The 15934-nt window shown below is 40.4% G+C and overlaps 1 protein-coding gene across 1 annotated transcript; it reads right to left on the bottom strand.

Annotated features, from left to right (window-relative positions):
• Positions 1 to 469: 469 nt before the first annotated feature.
• On the bottom strand, positions 470 to 4312 carry LOC120285985 (G-type lectin S-receptor-like serine/threonine-protein kinase RKS1). The gene is given in 9 exon segments (XM_018871919.2): positions 470 to 927; positions 1025 to 1175; positions 1285 to 1522; positions 1599 to 1809; positions 1887 to 2104; positions 2561 to 2686; positions 3017 to 3558; positions 3560 to 4160; positions 4163 to 4312. Coding segments are annotated over 9 exon segments (2520 nt in total). The 5' UTR covers positions 4290 to 4312; the 3' UTR covers positions 470 to 621.
• Positions 4313 to 15934: the final 11622 nt, after the last annotated feature.

Raw genomic sequence — 15934 nt, 5'->3', positions numbered from 1 at the left:
ACTAATTTTAATAACACAAGATACATAACACTCGGTCTTAAAAGTAAGTCAATAGCTAAGGCATAACCCAAAGGCAAATTTCATTACCTAATCATAGACTTTAATATATCTAGAAGTTGCCTTGAATTTTTTTGGGATGCCACAGAATGAGCTTTCATTTATGTTCTATTTGACTCAGATGTTAACATGATATCAGAATAGGAGGATTGAGTTCAAATCTTCGGAGACCTCTGCTAGTCTCTATTGTTATAATTTTATGAGCTTACCCTTAGGCTGAATTTCAGCTTGTGCGTGAGGGGGACTGTAGACTTTTTAAATATTATACCACGTATTTATCTGACATCTTTCGGTTTTCAGAATGGTAGGCCATGGTTTGACAAAAAATTTCATCGGTTTACTCCTCTTAGTATGAATATGTATGTCAGATCACGAGAATAACCTAAATCGGACTACATTCTTAATCTCTAAGGGAATAAGCATCGTGCAATTTGCAGTTTCCAAATCATACCAAACATCATGAACATAGTGTTGGAATTCCAGTCCCCAATACTTGCATAAACTACTAGTGTTTTAAAGAGAATTTGCTTTATATAACTAATTTAGGGCAAGAGAACGGCAAAACTAGCGGCCTTCGACCTCCGAAATCGTAACGTCATTCACAGAAGTCGTCCCGTCGCTTGACGATAGATTTGCACCATGGTACTTGCTCTTGAAAACGTATGCCGGTCGCTTCGGGAATGCAAGAGCCACATCGTTATTTACCAACATGAGCACAACGGCGGACATGTTCGGCCTATCGTCCGCGAATTCTTGTACGCACAAAAGACCAATCTGGATGCACCTCAAGGCCTCCTCTTTGGAGCATGAATCACCCATCGACTCGTCGATAACGTCCTTGCAGTTTCCTTCTTTCCATAGCTCCCATGCCTGCGAATGTGTAGTGAACAAGCGAGTATTTCAGGCTATGTATTATGTCTGTGTCCAATCCTGTCTCTTGTACTTATTTAAGAGTTCCAGTACTTACATGGCCTACCAAATTGGAAGATGGATTTTCATGGTAATATGCACTGTTCCTTTTGCCACTTATGATCTCCAACAGCAAAACTCCGAAACTATAGACATCGGATTTTATCGAAAATATACCTTCCATTGCGTACTCTGGCGACATGTACCCACTGCCGCAGAAAAAAATGAAGGAAGAAAAAAGAGGTTTCGACTAATTAGTTGAGATGAGGCTCTTGGACTCAATAACACATAAAGGATTGCGATAGCAAGAATGCTTACTATGTTCCAACTACACGATTTGTGTTTCCTTGGATTTGGTCTGCGCCGCATATCCTAGCCATACCAAAATCTGATATCTTTGGATTCATTGCTTCATCCAGTAGGACATTGCTGGCCTTTAAGTCTCGGTGGATGATCCTGAGCCTCGAATCTTGGTGCAAGTACAAAAGTCCTCGAGCCAATCCAGATGCGATTTCAAACCGTTTTCTCCAATCCAGCAACGATCTTCTCGTTTTGTCTGGACCAAGATCATGACATCAACAAACCATTGCTTTTTCGGAGTATTGTAGCTAGTGGGAGAGCAGAAAACGTACCGAAAAGGAAGGCATCCAAGCTTTTGTTTGGCAAATATTCGTAAATTAGCATTTTCTCGTCTTTTTCGACACAGCAGCCTAGTATTCTCACCAGGTTCCGGTGTTGGAGCTTCGCAATCAACCGGACTTCGCTTTTAAATTCTTCAACTCCTTGTCCTGAATGTTTCGATAGTCTTTTAACAGCTATTTCGGTTCCATTGTCCATAACGCCCTGTCAAATTGATTTCCACTTTGCAAGTCTGTATCATCGTTTTTTCTAGATAGCTTTTTTGTGTAATAGAAGTTTACCTTGTATACTGATCCAAAACCGCCTTGACCAAGCTTATTGAGGACGGAGAAATTGTTTGTTGCCGAAGCTATGGTGCTCAGACCATAAAGCGGCACATCTCTGTTTCCTCTGGGTCCGTCATCGTGGTCTTTTACACTCTGAGGGCCATCGAGATATGTCGAATTGGTAATATCGCTCACCGGTGGATTATGGCTTCTGCAATCTGTTTCCGAGACAACTGCATAAATGCCATTACAACCTTGGAGGAATTGTGAGATTCTTCATTCAGGAATTCATTTCATTAAACCGAATGAAAGTTCTAAGCTTAATAAGATCTTTCCAAACGTTTTTACAACTGTTTTCCTGGTAAATATATTGATGTATTGTATGATTTCATCTCTTGTATCCTGAAACTGGCCATGTGCTGGTTTAGGTTCGTTGTTGAAATCCTGCATTAAGATCTAAACTGGCATCATCATGCTCTCTTTGGCTCAAGGTTCTTAGATTCGGAAATGATCAAATAAAAACATAGACGTTACTCTTTAACTGACTTCCTACGGCTAGGTATAGTTCCAAGACTGAACCAACCAAAGTTTGTGTCCTTTATTAATTGGTGAAGAATTAATTTAAGCAGACAAATTAACCGGAAAATATAAATAAAGAGCGTACTGGTGTTGAGGACTAAGTGACACACCCTTTCTCTTCTTGATCACCAGGCAGTACGAGAAGGAGCCGGCGAGCAGTGGAGCTGTCAAAATCGAAACCAAAATTATTGCAGCCGACGTCTTTTGGTTGAGGGATCTTGTTTTCCTGTAACGAGCTGGAAGGAAAGTACAAACAGAGTATTTCAGATTCAATGACCTCGGAAGTGCTTGTGCCAAGTATAGAATGAAAAATTCTTCCAACCTCGACTTGAAACCAGATATCACCAAGCGGATCTCACACGATACACAGTTTATGCGATGCAGAAGGTCAAACTTGGTTCCTAGAATCATGGATGTGAATTTTATGCTCATGAATTTAATCTATTTCGAAGTTTGATTCATCATTTGCTTGACAATGCTAATTTAATGAAACAATTGAGGTTGCGGGAGATACGTCACGTTAACAAATGTAGTATTAGTAACATAAGTTACAGAAATAGGAGTACCTAACTCGATGGCATCAACCCGTACATATAAATCTTGACCCGAATGCGCAAATGTTCTTGTATCAAGTAAATAGCCATGCCGCATGAGGCACCCGGAACCTCCCAGGCTCTCACTGGCACTAGCATAAGCTGTGCACGAGCAATCCCTCAGGCATTCCTCCTTGCACTCCTTCAAGTTCAAGCTCATGTTAGCACGTGCTTTTGTAGTGTCCGGCACCTTCACACGTGCCACCTTAACGAATCCTTCCCCACTTCGACACACTGACACCCCTCCCCTCCTTACGCACCCTGCCGATCCATCTCTAAGGTCCCAATCAGTCGGGGACTTGGGCTCGAACCCTGGCAGGCATGTGCACTCGAACTGGCCCGTATCGTATGGATTGCAGTTGCTGTTGGGTCCACACCTGCCGTAATAATCGCACTGGTCCTTTGGAGCGTACCAGAATTCTATCCACCGCTGGTCTCTGTCGTGCCATGTGGATCGTCGGAGTGACCCCGATTCGCTCACCACCATTCTGGTGATGATCGATGCGTCAATGACCATACATTATAGAAACCTCGTCTGGGTCATTTACAAAGCTTACGTTAAAGATGAAAGAATGAGTCATTTCAGGTATACCGCTCCACCGATCTCCAGTCCATGACCCAGCACGCCAATATGGATCCCCGTCCTTGTACAGAAGCAATTGAGTGTAGCCCGTTGGGTCGATCCTATAGGAGCAATTGCCAGGTGTCGGATCCTCTGGGGACTTCCATGATGTTAGGAACCGGTTCAAACCGGTTTTGCGGTTCAACCCAAGTTTCATGAAAGGAAGCATAGTGTCTGTTGGATAATCAAAGCTTTGCCATATCACCCTTTCGCTAAAATCTTGAACCAGGACTAGATTGCCTGAATCCATAAGCCGGGCTGTAGTAGAATAATTGGACAATGCAGAAGAAACATTTGTGGACCAAACAAGAAAGCTTCCATTCTCATGGAGCACCAACTTTCCATCAGAATCAATCGAAAGGGCTCCTGAAGTGCCATTGATTGGCCTCTCTCGGTTAGCAACCCAAACAATGGTTTGCTCAGAAACTTGGTAATACCAAATTCCGACATAACGGTGGCTAGAATTACCTGGGCTGAAGAAACCGAGAGCGAACCTTTACCGCTGGAGACCAAGAGATTGCCATCTCTGATAGTATTGTTTTGGCTTAGGATGTCCAAGCCAGTACTTCCCTGAAGTAGAAAAAGAAGAAGCAGGGCATATACTGACCCCTTTTCTGTGTTCATGCTGTCTTTTTATCGAGGATACAGCGGTATGATTCTGAGACAACAAAAGTAACTGAGTAATGATACCTCAAATACCACGGAGTGTAGTTGAGGTCTTAATTAGTGGGGACCCACCTTTCCCATCAATTTAAGCAAAGTGATTGTCACCTTTTCGATCCCCAAATGGAGTGCAAGCCGTGATGCCGATGCTGTCCTTTCTAAGCTTCATACTCTTCTTGGTCGATATTTCTCGATCGTGAAACAATAAATTAATTCCACCTTCATGTAAATTGAAGTAATGGTCACGCACCTTGGGGACTCGCCTCACCTTTCCCTTCCCAGCAGCCTTATCGCTTTAATTAATGTGGTGGATCGATGTTGCTTGAGGTGTATTTGCTTCCCCATTGATTCGGTTCCACGTGAATAGACAGGGCTCTTGGTTATCATCACTCCGCCCATCCTGCAGAGAACTTGACATTTCAGACTGTTGGGACAGAGATGGATACCGTGTCGTTTCCATTGACAGCGATTTTAACATAGAAACAGTCAGTCGAGCCTGAAAATTCAATATCCTAATGTCATTGCGGAAACAGAGGAAAAAAAAAATCCATTTCTAGGTCTTTATTCAAGGCTAGTGTCAAATTGCCATTTAATCCTTTTCAGATTCGTCCTTTACGCAAAGCTAGTATTCTCTGTTTTCTTATGACAGAACTAAGCTACAATATTAAGATGATTCTTTTGATTTGATCACTCTGCAATATACGAAACCTCTTCACTGTTTGTGCTTCTAATTTACAGATGCAGAGAGGCTTGTTTCCCCTGTCAATGTCAACAGCTTTTAGAATTTTCTGAAATCTCAAGAGTGAATGCGTTTCATTGGGGGTGTGTATCTGACCAGTATTGTGCCTATCATCAGCAATTTGCAATACTGTCAAAATGACAGAAATCTATTATGGATTGCCAGTCTACCCTACAAAGAATTAATCTTGGCAGACTGAATTAAAGTCACTAAGTTTAGACTAGTGTGACAGAAAGCGGCATAAACTCTGTGTAACACGACCGGATTCGAATTTTGTACACTTGTTTCGGATCACCAAATTCATGATCCAAGTAACCAGCCTGATGCTCGTGCAATTGAAAAAGCACTAACATATATTTGATCCTGCTGACTAGAACAAAGCTTACCCAATACATTGATCACTCGGTCATCCATCTGGCCCCGTCTGGAAGGGACACTTTCCCCCGTTCATTAGATGACTTCGACCGCCGTTTCACGAGCGAGGCTAGAGATTAAACAGTGTTCAATCATGGATCAAGAAGTCTGACCCGTAAAAGAGAAAAAGATAGGTCAAGAGAAAAAGACAAACCGATGGTTTCTCTTGGCCATGCGAGGTGGCGTGAGAAGACGGCAACCCCATGGAACAGACTTCACAATCTATCAACGGTTGTTCGTTTACTCAGTTGTCCATTTGGTCATTTATTTGTTTATTGTCGCCTTGATATGTCACTAGCACAAGCGGGTGTCTTGTAGTTCTTGAAGGGTAGATGAAAAGGTAACTTGGGGAAACCCTGACCAAGTGACCAGGGCTTCTCACCAAAAATGGTGGCAGAAAGTGATAAGGAAAGGAATTTAGATCCCTCGGATGTGAGGCTCGAGAAGAGAGATTAGTACACTTTCCTCAACATTAGTCTCGGTGCATTACTATGCTGATGTGAGTTTGAGGCTTCAAAATCAATTTATGCAATATTTTCAAGTCCCTTTTGTGCAAAGCTACTGTCAATGTACTTGGCATCAGGTAATTACATTCAGAGTTTAACATACATATGTACTGCGCAAATCTTTTTAGAAGTGCCTTTTTTGGAAAAAAAAGAAAAAAAAAGGAAAGGAAAGTGCACTACAAGTTCAAAAGCTTATTACGAAAGTGCAATTGAATTATAAAATTTTCAAAAAGTGCAATTAAGTTATATTATTTATCATGAAAGTATAATTGAGTTTTAAAACTTTAAAAAATGCAAGAAAATGGAAAGATTTATTATATCAATTTGACAAGTTTTAGGATTTGATTGTACCTTTTGAAAGTTGTAGGACTATTGTATTTTGTGATAAGTTTTACGATTTAATTGCACTTTTGAAAGTTTTAGGACTCACTTGTCATTTCATGATAAGTTTTAAGACTTTCAATGCACTTATCTTTTAAAAAAAATAGTAAACTTATTTATAACACATTGACTGTAGTAATCCCAACATCATAAATAGAAGCTGAAACAATGCCATCACTAGACAATGCATTTGCTCCATGGTAGCTCTTCTTGAAGACAAACGCAGGCTGATTCATAGACGGAAGCGACACACTAGCATTCCCCAACATGAACACAGACCGTAGGCATTGGATGGGAACTCTTGCATGCACAAGACATAGATCTGAATTCATCTTGAAGCCTCCTCTCTTGACACAAATTGCGAATTGACTAGTCGACAATGTTTAGGCATTTCCTCCTTTTCATAGCTCCCATACTTATGTATCGAGTGTGAGTTTATACACATTTGACATGGCAGAAGTACATAGAACATGACCTGGTTGAAGTATTGCATGTATTTTGGATGTCTTCTAAGTTGGACTTTATCTCCAAGCAAATTCAAGGGAGTTCAAAATTTGGTGAAGTCTATCTTGGATTAGAGAAAAAGGAAGAAATTGCGGTATTCTAGTTCGAGTTCACAAGTCACGCAAGAACATAAATAATAATAATAATGATGATGATGATGATGATGATGATGATGATGATTATTATTATTATCATTATTATTATTATTATTATTATTATTATTATTATTATTATTATTATTATTATTATTATTATTATTATTATTATTATTATTATTATTATTATTATTATTATTATTATTTTTTTTTTCTACTCGATTACACATTAAAGCATATCTACCGACGATGAATGAATAATTCTGCTCGATTACACATTAGAATGAAATCCAAGCTTTTGTTAGACAGATACCTGCAAATTAACAGTTTCTCAGCTTCTCCAATGTAGTACCCTAGAATTTTCACCACACTCCAAAGATGGAGTTTTGCAATCAATGTAACTTCAATCTTATACTATTCGATCCTTTGTCCAAAATATTTGAGAAGCCTTTTAACTGCCATTTCCATTCCATGTTTGTCACACCCTGTAAAAGCAAATCAACATACGATTCATAAAAGGAAAATGATGGGATAACAGTAAAAGTGTGTTTGGTAAAAATTTTATTTCCAGAAATAATTTCAGTTCAAAAATATTTTTTTTTTCCAATTTTATTCCCTAAATGAGTTTGACCAGAAGAATGTGTTTGGTATGATCCTAAAATTTTGATTCTTCAATTAGAAAAAGAATAAGAAATCATTTGGTTCAACCTTCATTTTTTTTTTTTTTGTGACTTGGAATTTTTAAAACAAAAATTTAAGTATTTTTAAGACTTTATTTATTTATTTATTTTGAATTTTTCCTTTTTTTCCCTCCCTCTTTCTTCTTTCTCTTCTAGCCGGTTCTTTGGGCCTTGGCATACACTAATTCTGTTTTCATATCGTCTTTTTGTTTTAGGATACTATGGTATGATGTCTAAGGCAACGTAAGTGATGGTTTTATTAATGATGGGCTTAAGGCCCGTCCGCCCATGTTGGGCCTAAAAGCCCGGCCCACAGGAATAGGGCCCGTGGATGGAGGGACGTATAAAAGGGATGAGAGAGAGGGAGAACGCACCTTTTGGAAATTAGAACGTACGTACGTCTCCCTCTCCCCCTCCCTCTCTCTCTCTCTCCCAAAAAGGAAAACAGTAAGGCTCCGGCAACGTTTTTCTTCCCTTCAACCACGATTTGGCGTCATCGGATCGAACAGGGCCAAATTCTCTTCCTCACGTCGGCGTCGGTGTTTAATCTGTGGCTAACAAGGTACGCTCGAATTCGTGGTGTGCTTTAGGATCGGTGATACGTGATTTTCCCGGACTTGTCTTCGCATTTGTTTTAGGGGTTTGATTTAGTGTCGAATCTGGTTTTTGGGGAATCAGTTAATCCCAACATTGGTATCAGAGCCCTAGTTCATGTTTTCTCGACCCCTTTGATGTTTTATGATTGAATTTTCGCGAAAATATTCGGCCGACACGGATCAGGGCACAAAATCCTGACACCCGAGCACTGTTCGTCCATTTTTTCGAGTTTCTGTAAGTCGAAATCGATTTCTGAAGGCATTGGATGAAAGGGCTTGTCGAAACGAGTCCGTCGACATGTCAACCGCCGCCGGGCGACGCCGCACGTGCCCCCACGCGCGGCCAGAAGCCGCTGCCCGTGGGCGCCACGCGCCTGAAGCGCTGGCTCGGCCAGCGCGTGCGCCACACGCGCCGGTGACGGACCGACACGTGCGCAACGCCGCCGGCCGGCGAACCGGCACGCGCCGGTCAGCGAACCGACGCGTGCGCGTCACCATGACGTCACGGAATCGCCGGGATGGCGTCATCGATGACATCATCGCCGGCGACCGTTGGACGGCCGGCGACTTCGCCGGCGACCCGACCCGACCCGACCCGACCCGACCCGACCCGACCCGACCCGACCCGACCGCATGGAGCGGCGACGCGTGCCACGCACGTGCCGGATGACGTCTGCGTGACGTCAGCCCGCGCACGCGAGCGGCACGTGTCGGTCGGTTCGTCCGACCCGGTCCGACCGGGCCGACCGGTCCAACCGTCCTGACCGGTCCGACCCGACGCCAGTCGACCCGACCCGTTGACCCGTTGACCGTCTGACCATTGACCCGACGACCGTTGACCGTTGATCGACGACCGTTGACCGTTGACCAAAAAAAAAAAAAAAAAAGGAATTTGTTTCTTTTTCAATTATGTCTGTGTGAGTTAGAGGTAATCCATTTTTTATTCTGCATTTGTTGCATGAATCATGGAAAATTATGTATTTTCCATTTTGTTTATTGTGGATTATAAGTGATCTATTTTTTGGTTCTGCATTTGTTGTAGGAACTATGATGCGTTATGCACGGATACCTGCAATCCCGAGAACGGACGAAGGAAGAGCTAGACTTAAAATGTTGATGAAAGAGTTAGCTGATTATCGGTGGCATGATGGTGATTTAGTATCACACGTGGTCAAGGTCAATAAGATGATACAGGAAATCATCTGGAATGGTTATCTTATGCCGGATTTTGAGAAGATGCCGGCTTTGATGAACACTCTTCCACATGGCAAGCAGTGTTAGATCGGCTATGGGAGGTCAACGTGATCCCGGGTTATAGAAGGCTAGTGGTAGCTTTTGTAAGAGAGTACTATAGGGTTGAGTTAACCAAAACTTTAACCCTTAGATTAAGCGCCACATGGCGTAGAGTGAATGCACTTTGGAGGCGACATGAAAGCTCTCCAAAAAGTTTTTCCATGGTTGGCAAATGTGCCTTCAAATTTCTCAGATATTTTGACTGATAGATTAGAAGGGACTTTCCCTATTTATTTCTTAGATTAGTTTGAGATGTTTTTGAGTGTTGAATATCTCTTTCTATGTTGATATTTTTCTTTGTATATATTATTTAGTGTAATGGATAGTTGTATTATGTGGAAGCATTATTATTCTATTGGATGTTAGATATTATTTGCTTTCTGTTATTGTTGACTGCTGTAGGTAGTTCATAGAAGTTTTTGTAACTTCATAGAATTTATTTTGCATAAGACAATTATATTAATAATAGTTTTAAGTTAGGATTTTTGGAGGATGATTGGAAACGTAGTGACCTTTTGATTCTGAAACCTTACTTGAAATTATTCATTGATATGCTGGGTCTGTGCAAAGTGGACGCATAAATGATAGGCATTAATTATTCGTGCATATATGTCTGATGTGTTCAGATCGATGGTTTCAGCAACTAAGAACGTAATTGTTGATATGAACGGCAACAATTGTGAAATATTGAATATGAAGATTCAATATGTGCTGGAAAAGCAAGTAGCACTAGAAGCTCTTGACCATGTTATGGAAGATCTTGAGGATGCTGTGCGCCACCTTGAGCTGGTAGAGGACCACTTAACGGCATGTGAGCCGAAAATATATATTTGCAATGCTGGTTCTAGCTTAAAAAGGGCTTTGAGCTCTCAGCGCAAGCGTATTGATTCGTTCAATATGTGGGAATGCAAAGGATCAAGTCCTTATTGCAAGAGATCAAGAGTTAACCAACACAAGAGAGGAAAACGTCCTCAAGTGAAGAAAATGTCAAGGATGAGGTGTTACAATTGTGACAAGAAGGGTCACTATGCTCGCGACTATCGTGAGCCAAAGAAGGTACACACCTCTTGTACATTTGAGAACTTTGCTTATGTGTCAAGTTCTGTATTATTGGCTGAATCCAATCCTTTGTGGACTGTAGATTCGGGAGTAAGATTCATGTAGCGAAGGATAGAGGATCCTTCGTGGAATTCTGACAGTACCAACTGGAACTAAGTGGATCTATGTAGGAAATAACTCAGAGATGAAGTTAAAGGGATTGACACTTGCCAATTGAACATGCGTGGTGGACGCACCTTGTTCCTACATGATATTCTATATGCTCCGGAGATTCGTCGAAATTTAAGTGTCTGTTTTTGGTGTTGGTTAAGCTTGTTTTTAGTGTGAACTTCCATAATAGCGGTGTAGATTTGTATTTGGATACAAACTACTATGGCTGTGGTCATTTTTTGGATGGTTTTATTGTACTAAATGTTGACTGTAGTGATGTCAATATTTGTTATTCCCTTGTTTCACGTCTTCTACTTCATATGATAATGATGTGAATGTGTGGCATGCTAGACTTGGTCACATTGGCCAACAACGTATGAATAGACTAGCCAAAGAGGGCTTGTTGGGCAACATTGAAAAAGTCGATTTGCCCATATGTAAGCATTGCCTAAAAGGGAAAACGACAAGGAAACCATTTGGAAAAGGTAAAAGAGCTGAATTTCCTCTGCATTTAATCCATTCGATGTACGTGGTCCAATGAATGTGAGAGGAAGGCATGGGGCTGTTTATTTCATCACTTTTATAGATGATTATACTCGATTCGGATATGTCTATTTGATTTCTCATAAATCTGAAGCAATAAGTTGTTTCAAAAGGTTTATGAACCTGGTAGTGATGTCAATATTTGTTATTCCCTTGTTTCACGTCTTCTACTTCATATGATAATGATGTGAATGTGTGGCATGCTAGACTTGGTCACATTGGCCAACATCGTATGAATAGACTAGCCAAAGAGGGCTTATTGGGCAACATTGAAAAAGTCGATTTGCCCATATGTAAGCATTGCCTAAAAGGGAAAACGACAAGGAAACCATTTGGAAAAGGTAAAAGAGCTGAATTTCCTCTGCATTTAATCCATTCTGATGTCTATGGTCCAATGAATGTGAGAGGAAGGCATGGGGCTGTTTATTTCATCACTTTTATAGATGATTATACTCGATTCGGATATGTCTATTTGATTTCTCATAAATCTAAAGCAATAAGTTGTTTCAAAAGGTTTATAAACCTGGTAGAGAATCAATTAGACAAGAAAATAAAAGCATTGAGATCCGATCGAGGTCGAGAATATTTATCTGATGAGTTTAGAAAATTATGTGATGAAAAAGGAATAGAAAGACAGTTGTCTATTCCATATACTCCTCAACAAAATGGTGTTGCGGAGAGAAAAAACAGAACCCTACTGGAAATGGTTAGGTCTATGATGGCACATGCTAACTTACCTATTACCTTTTGGAGTGATGCGTTGTTAACTATTGCTTATATACTTAATTGTGTGCCTTCTAAATCAGTTACTTCCACTCCATATGAGTTATGGACAGGTAGAAAACTAGACTTAAGTTTTCTTAAGCCATGAGGTTGTGCTGCCTATACACATGAGTCCTCTCACAAGTTTGGGAAATTGGGTCCCAGAGGAAAGAAGAGTATTCTCATAAGATACTCGGAACACTCGAAAGGGTATGTGTTCATAGGTGAGCAGGAAAGTGGGAGTATAACTGAATTTGAATCACGAGATGTCACATTCTTAGAGGATGAATTTCCTAAGAAGGGCGAAATAGGGGAAGATCACTCTATTTGAAACCTTGGATCAAGATAATGATATTAGTGGAGTTCGTCCAAGTGGGAGTAATATGAGAAATGATGAATTGAATTCAACTCATTCTCAATTACAACCACATAATGAGACGACATCATCATTATCTAATCCAAGTGGGAGCATAATGGGGAATGATGTGCAAAGTGTACAATCTCCCATACGGCGAACAAGTCGCCAAAGTATTCCCCGTCGACGTTTTGACATTGAAGGGGAAACTTTTATGGTTGCTCCATAAGATTAGGATGAGCCAAGAAATATTAATGAGGCTCTGAATTGCCCTAGTAAGGAAAAATGGATTCATGCAATGGAAGAGGAAATGGAGTCAATGAAATCAAACCAAGTTTGGGAATTGGTTGATCTTCCAAAAGGACGCAGAGCTATTGGGAACAAGTGGGTTCTCAAAATAAAGCGTAAGGCTGATGGCTCGATAGAAAGGTATAAGGCTCACCTTGTGACGAAGGGGTATAAGCAACAGGAAGGAATTGATTATGAAGATACGTTTTCTCCTGTAGTGAGATTTACCTCGATTCGCATTATTCTGGCAATAGTGGCTAGTATGGATCTTGAGTTACATCAGATGGATGTAAAGACTGCTTTCCTCAATGAAGAATTAGATGGAGAAATATATATGGAACAACCTGCTCGTTTCATAGTGAAAGGCCAAGAAGAAAAGGTATGTCGACTTTTGAGATCGATATATGACCTCAAGCAGTCATCGAGACAATGGTATATACGTTTTCATAATGCCGTAATGGCATATGATTTTACAATGATTGATGAGGATCATTGTGTATATATCAAAAGATCTAAGGATCAATTTGTGATCATATCATTATATGTTGATGATATACGGTGCCTAGGAAGCAATATGGAGTTTGTTAGTATCTGTCAAAAGTTGATTGTCTTCCAATTTTGAGATGAAAGATATGGGTGAGGCTGCATACATTATTGGAGTTAAGATTTCAAGGGATCGTTCGAAGAGATCGTTGTCTCTTTCACAAGAAACATATATAAATAAAATTCTTGAACGATTTCGTATGCAAGATTGTAAACCCATAGACACTCCTATTGCAAAAGGTGAAGGATTGAGCCATAGGCGTGTCTAAGGACTCCAAGAGAAGGAACAAACGAAATATGTTCCTTATGCTAGTGCTGTTGGGAGCTTGATGTATGCTATGATGTGTACAAGACTGACATATGTTATGCAGTTGGAATGGTGAGTAAATACCAATCCAATCCCGGTCCAAAGACATTGGAAAGCCGTTAAATGAATACTAAGGTATCTAAAGGGGACTGCTGATTATACGCTGAGTTATTATGGAAAGGATCTGCGACTCTAAGACTATTACGATGCTGATTGGAGAGGAGATTTAGATGAAAGGAAATCTACCTTCGGGTTTGTTTTCTTACCGAATAATGGCACCATATGTTGGAGCAGTAAGAAACAAAAGTGTATAGCCTTGTCCACGATGGAAACTGAGTTCGTGGCATTATCAGCAGCAATATACGAAGATGTTTGGCTTAAGAGATTATTGGAACATTTAGGTGTCATTAGAAGTGCTGCAGATTCATTGTTGGTTAACTGTGATAGCCAAGCAGCAAAAGTGTACACCAAAGATCCAAAATATCATGGCAAGACCAAACATATAGATACCAAGTATAATTTTGTCAAAGATATGGTTGCACGAAATGATGCGAAATTACAGTACATATCTACGCATAGAATGGTAGCAGATCCCATGACAAAGCCAATACCTAGAGATGTGTTTTGTGGCCATATGAAATCTCTATGATTGTGTAGAGTCTGATGTACTGGATTGTAATTTCCCTGAAGTGTTCACATTTGATGAATTTGTGTTTTTCATCATTAATGCCTATGAATCTTTGTTTAATCTTTATGCATCTTAATGCTTAGTGTATTATTTTAAGTTGAGAAAGTATGTCGGACAGATAAAAGATTAGCCCACTCACACGGGTAATCGCCTCTATTTACTGTGTGATAAATAGAGATGAGACTGTTTTTAAGCTTATTATCTTGGTGATAATCGAGAGCTCAAGCTTAAAATACGTATGTCGCCTTAACTGAGTGTTAAGATGAGGACATAATACTTACTATGTCCGAAAGTAAAATAACCCACATATTTTACTTTATCTGTCTATGATGCCAGATGTGAGTTCTGATGAATTTTTGTGAATGAGTAGATACGTGAACTCAAGTTAGACATTGGGTATGTCTGAACTATCATCTGTACGGTATTGAAAAATGTAGACATACGCTCCATGGGAAAAGAGTTAATACCATAATACGTATTTCATACTACGTATGCATGAGACGACCAATAAGAGTGGCAAAAGTTTGATCTCAATTTTTATATCGTGTGAGACTCTTGAGGAAAAGAGTTCCTCAATTTTTAGTCCCCTCATGACTCTTACTTATTCTCAAGATTTCTATTTAGTGTTTGCTATCTGAGGATGTTGCCAATGGTCATGAGTTGATTCGATCTAATGGGACATTTCTAGAAAAGCAAGCTGAACTGAAATTGAGAGTTTGAAGGAAAGATGAAGATCGATTTTGGAGAATCACATTGTACTTTTGTATTCACTGGTCGACCAATTATGACTGTCTTTGGGATAATTATAATTGTGAATACAATATATATATATATCATTGTTTGAAAGAGATCAAGAGAGATATAAATGTGATCGATCGATCTAGGGTACTGCATACTAAATCTACTCAGATTGTGACGCCCATTATGAGTTGCTATATATTCCTAACAGATGTATAGCAACAAGCTCTCAAAGTATCTTTGGTCGCACGGATTATTCCGGTATGAATGTTGAAGAGAGGTAAAGAGAATCCTGTTCAGCCCACCATGTGCGCAGTGGGAGATGATGGTTTTATTAATGATGGGCTTAAGGCCCGTCCGCCCATGTTGGGCCTAAAAGCCCGGCCCACGGGAATAGGGCCCGTGGATGGAGGGATGTATAAAAGGGATGAGAGAGAGGAGAACGCACCTTTTGGAAATCAGAACGTACGTACGTCTCCCTCTCCCCCCCCTCTCTCTCTCTCTCTCCCAAAAAGGAAAACAGTAAGGCTCCGACAACGTTTTTCTTCCCTTCAACCACGATTTGGCGTCATCGGATCGAACATGGCCAAATTCTCTTCCTCACGTCGGCGTCGGTGTTTAATCTGTGGCTAACAAGGTATGCTCGAATCCGTGGTGTGCTTTAGGATCGGTGATACGTGATTTTCTCGGGCTTATCTTCCGCATTCGTTTTAGGGGTTCGATTTAGTGTCGAATCCGGTTTTTGGGGAATCAGTTAATCCCAACAGTAAGTGACTAAGCGAACAATACCCCAAATATCACGGAGTGTAGTCAAGGTCTTAATTAGTGAGGATCCACCTTCCTCATGAATTTAAGCAAGTAGTTGTAAATTTTCGACCACCATGTAAATGTTATTCAAGCTGTGACACCGACTTTACCCTTTCTGAGCTTGATATTTTCAGTCAACGGGTCTCAAGCATCAAACA

The sequence above is a fragment of the Eucalyptus grandis genome, chromosome 4 (genome assembly GCF_016545825.1).
Source record: "Eucalyptus grandis isolate ANBG69807.140 chromosome 4, ASM1654582v1, whole genome shotgun sequence".
Classification (NCBI taxonomy): Eukaryota; Viridiplantae; Streptophyta; class Magnoliopsida; order Myrtales; family Myrtaceae; genus Eucalyptus; species Eucalyptus grandis.
Note: the sequence above shows the minus strand (reverse complement) of the source record. Positions and strands in the feature narration are given on the sequence as shown.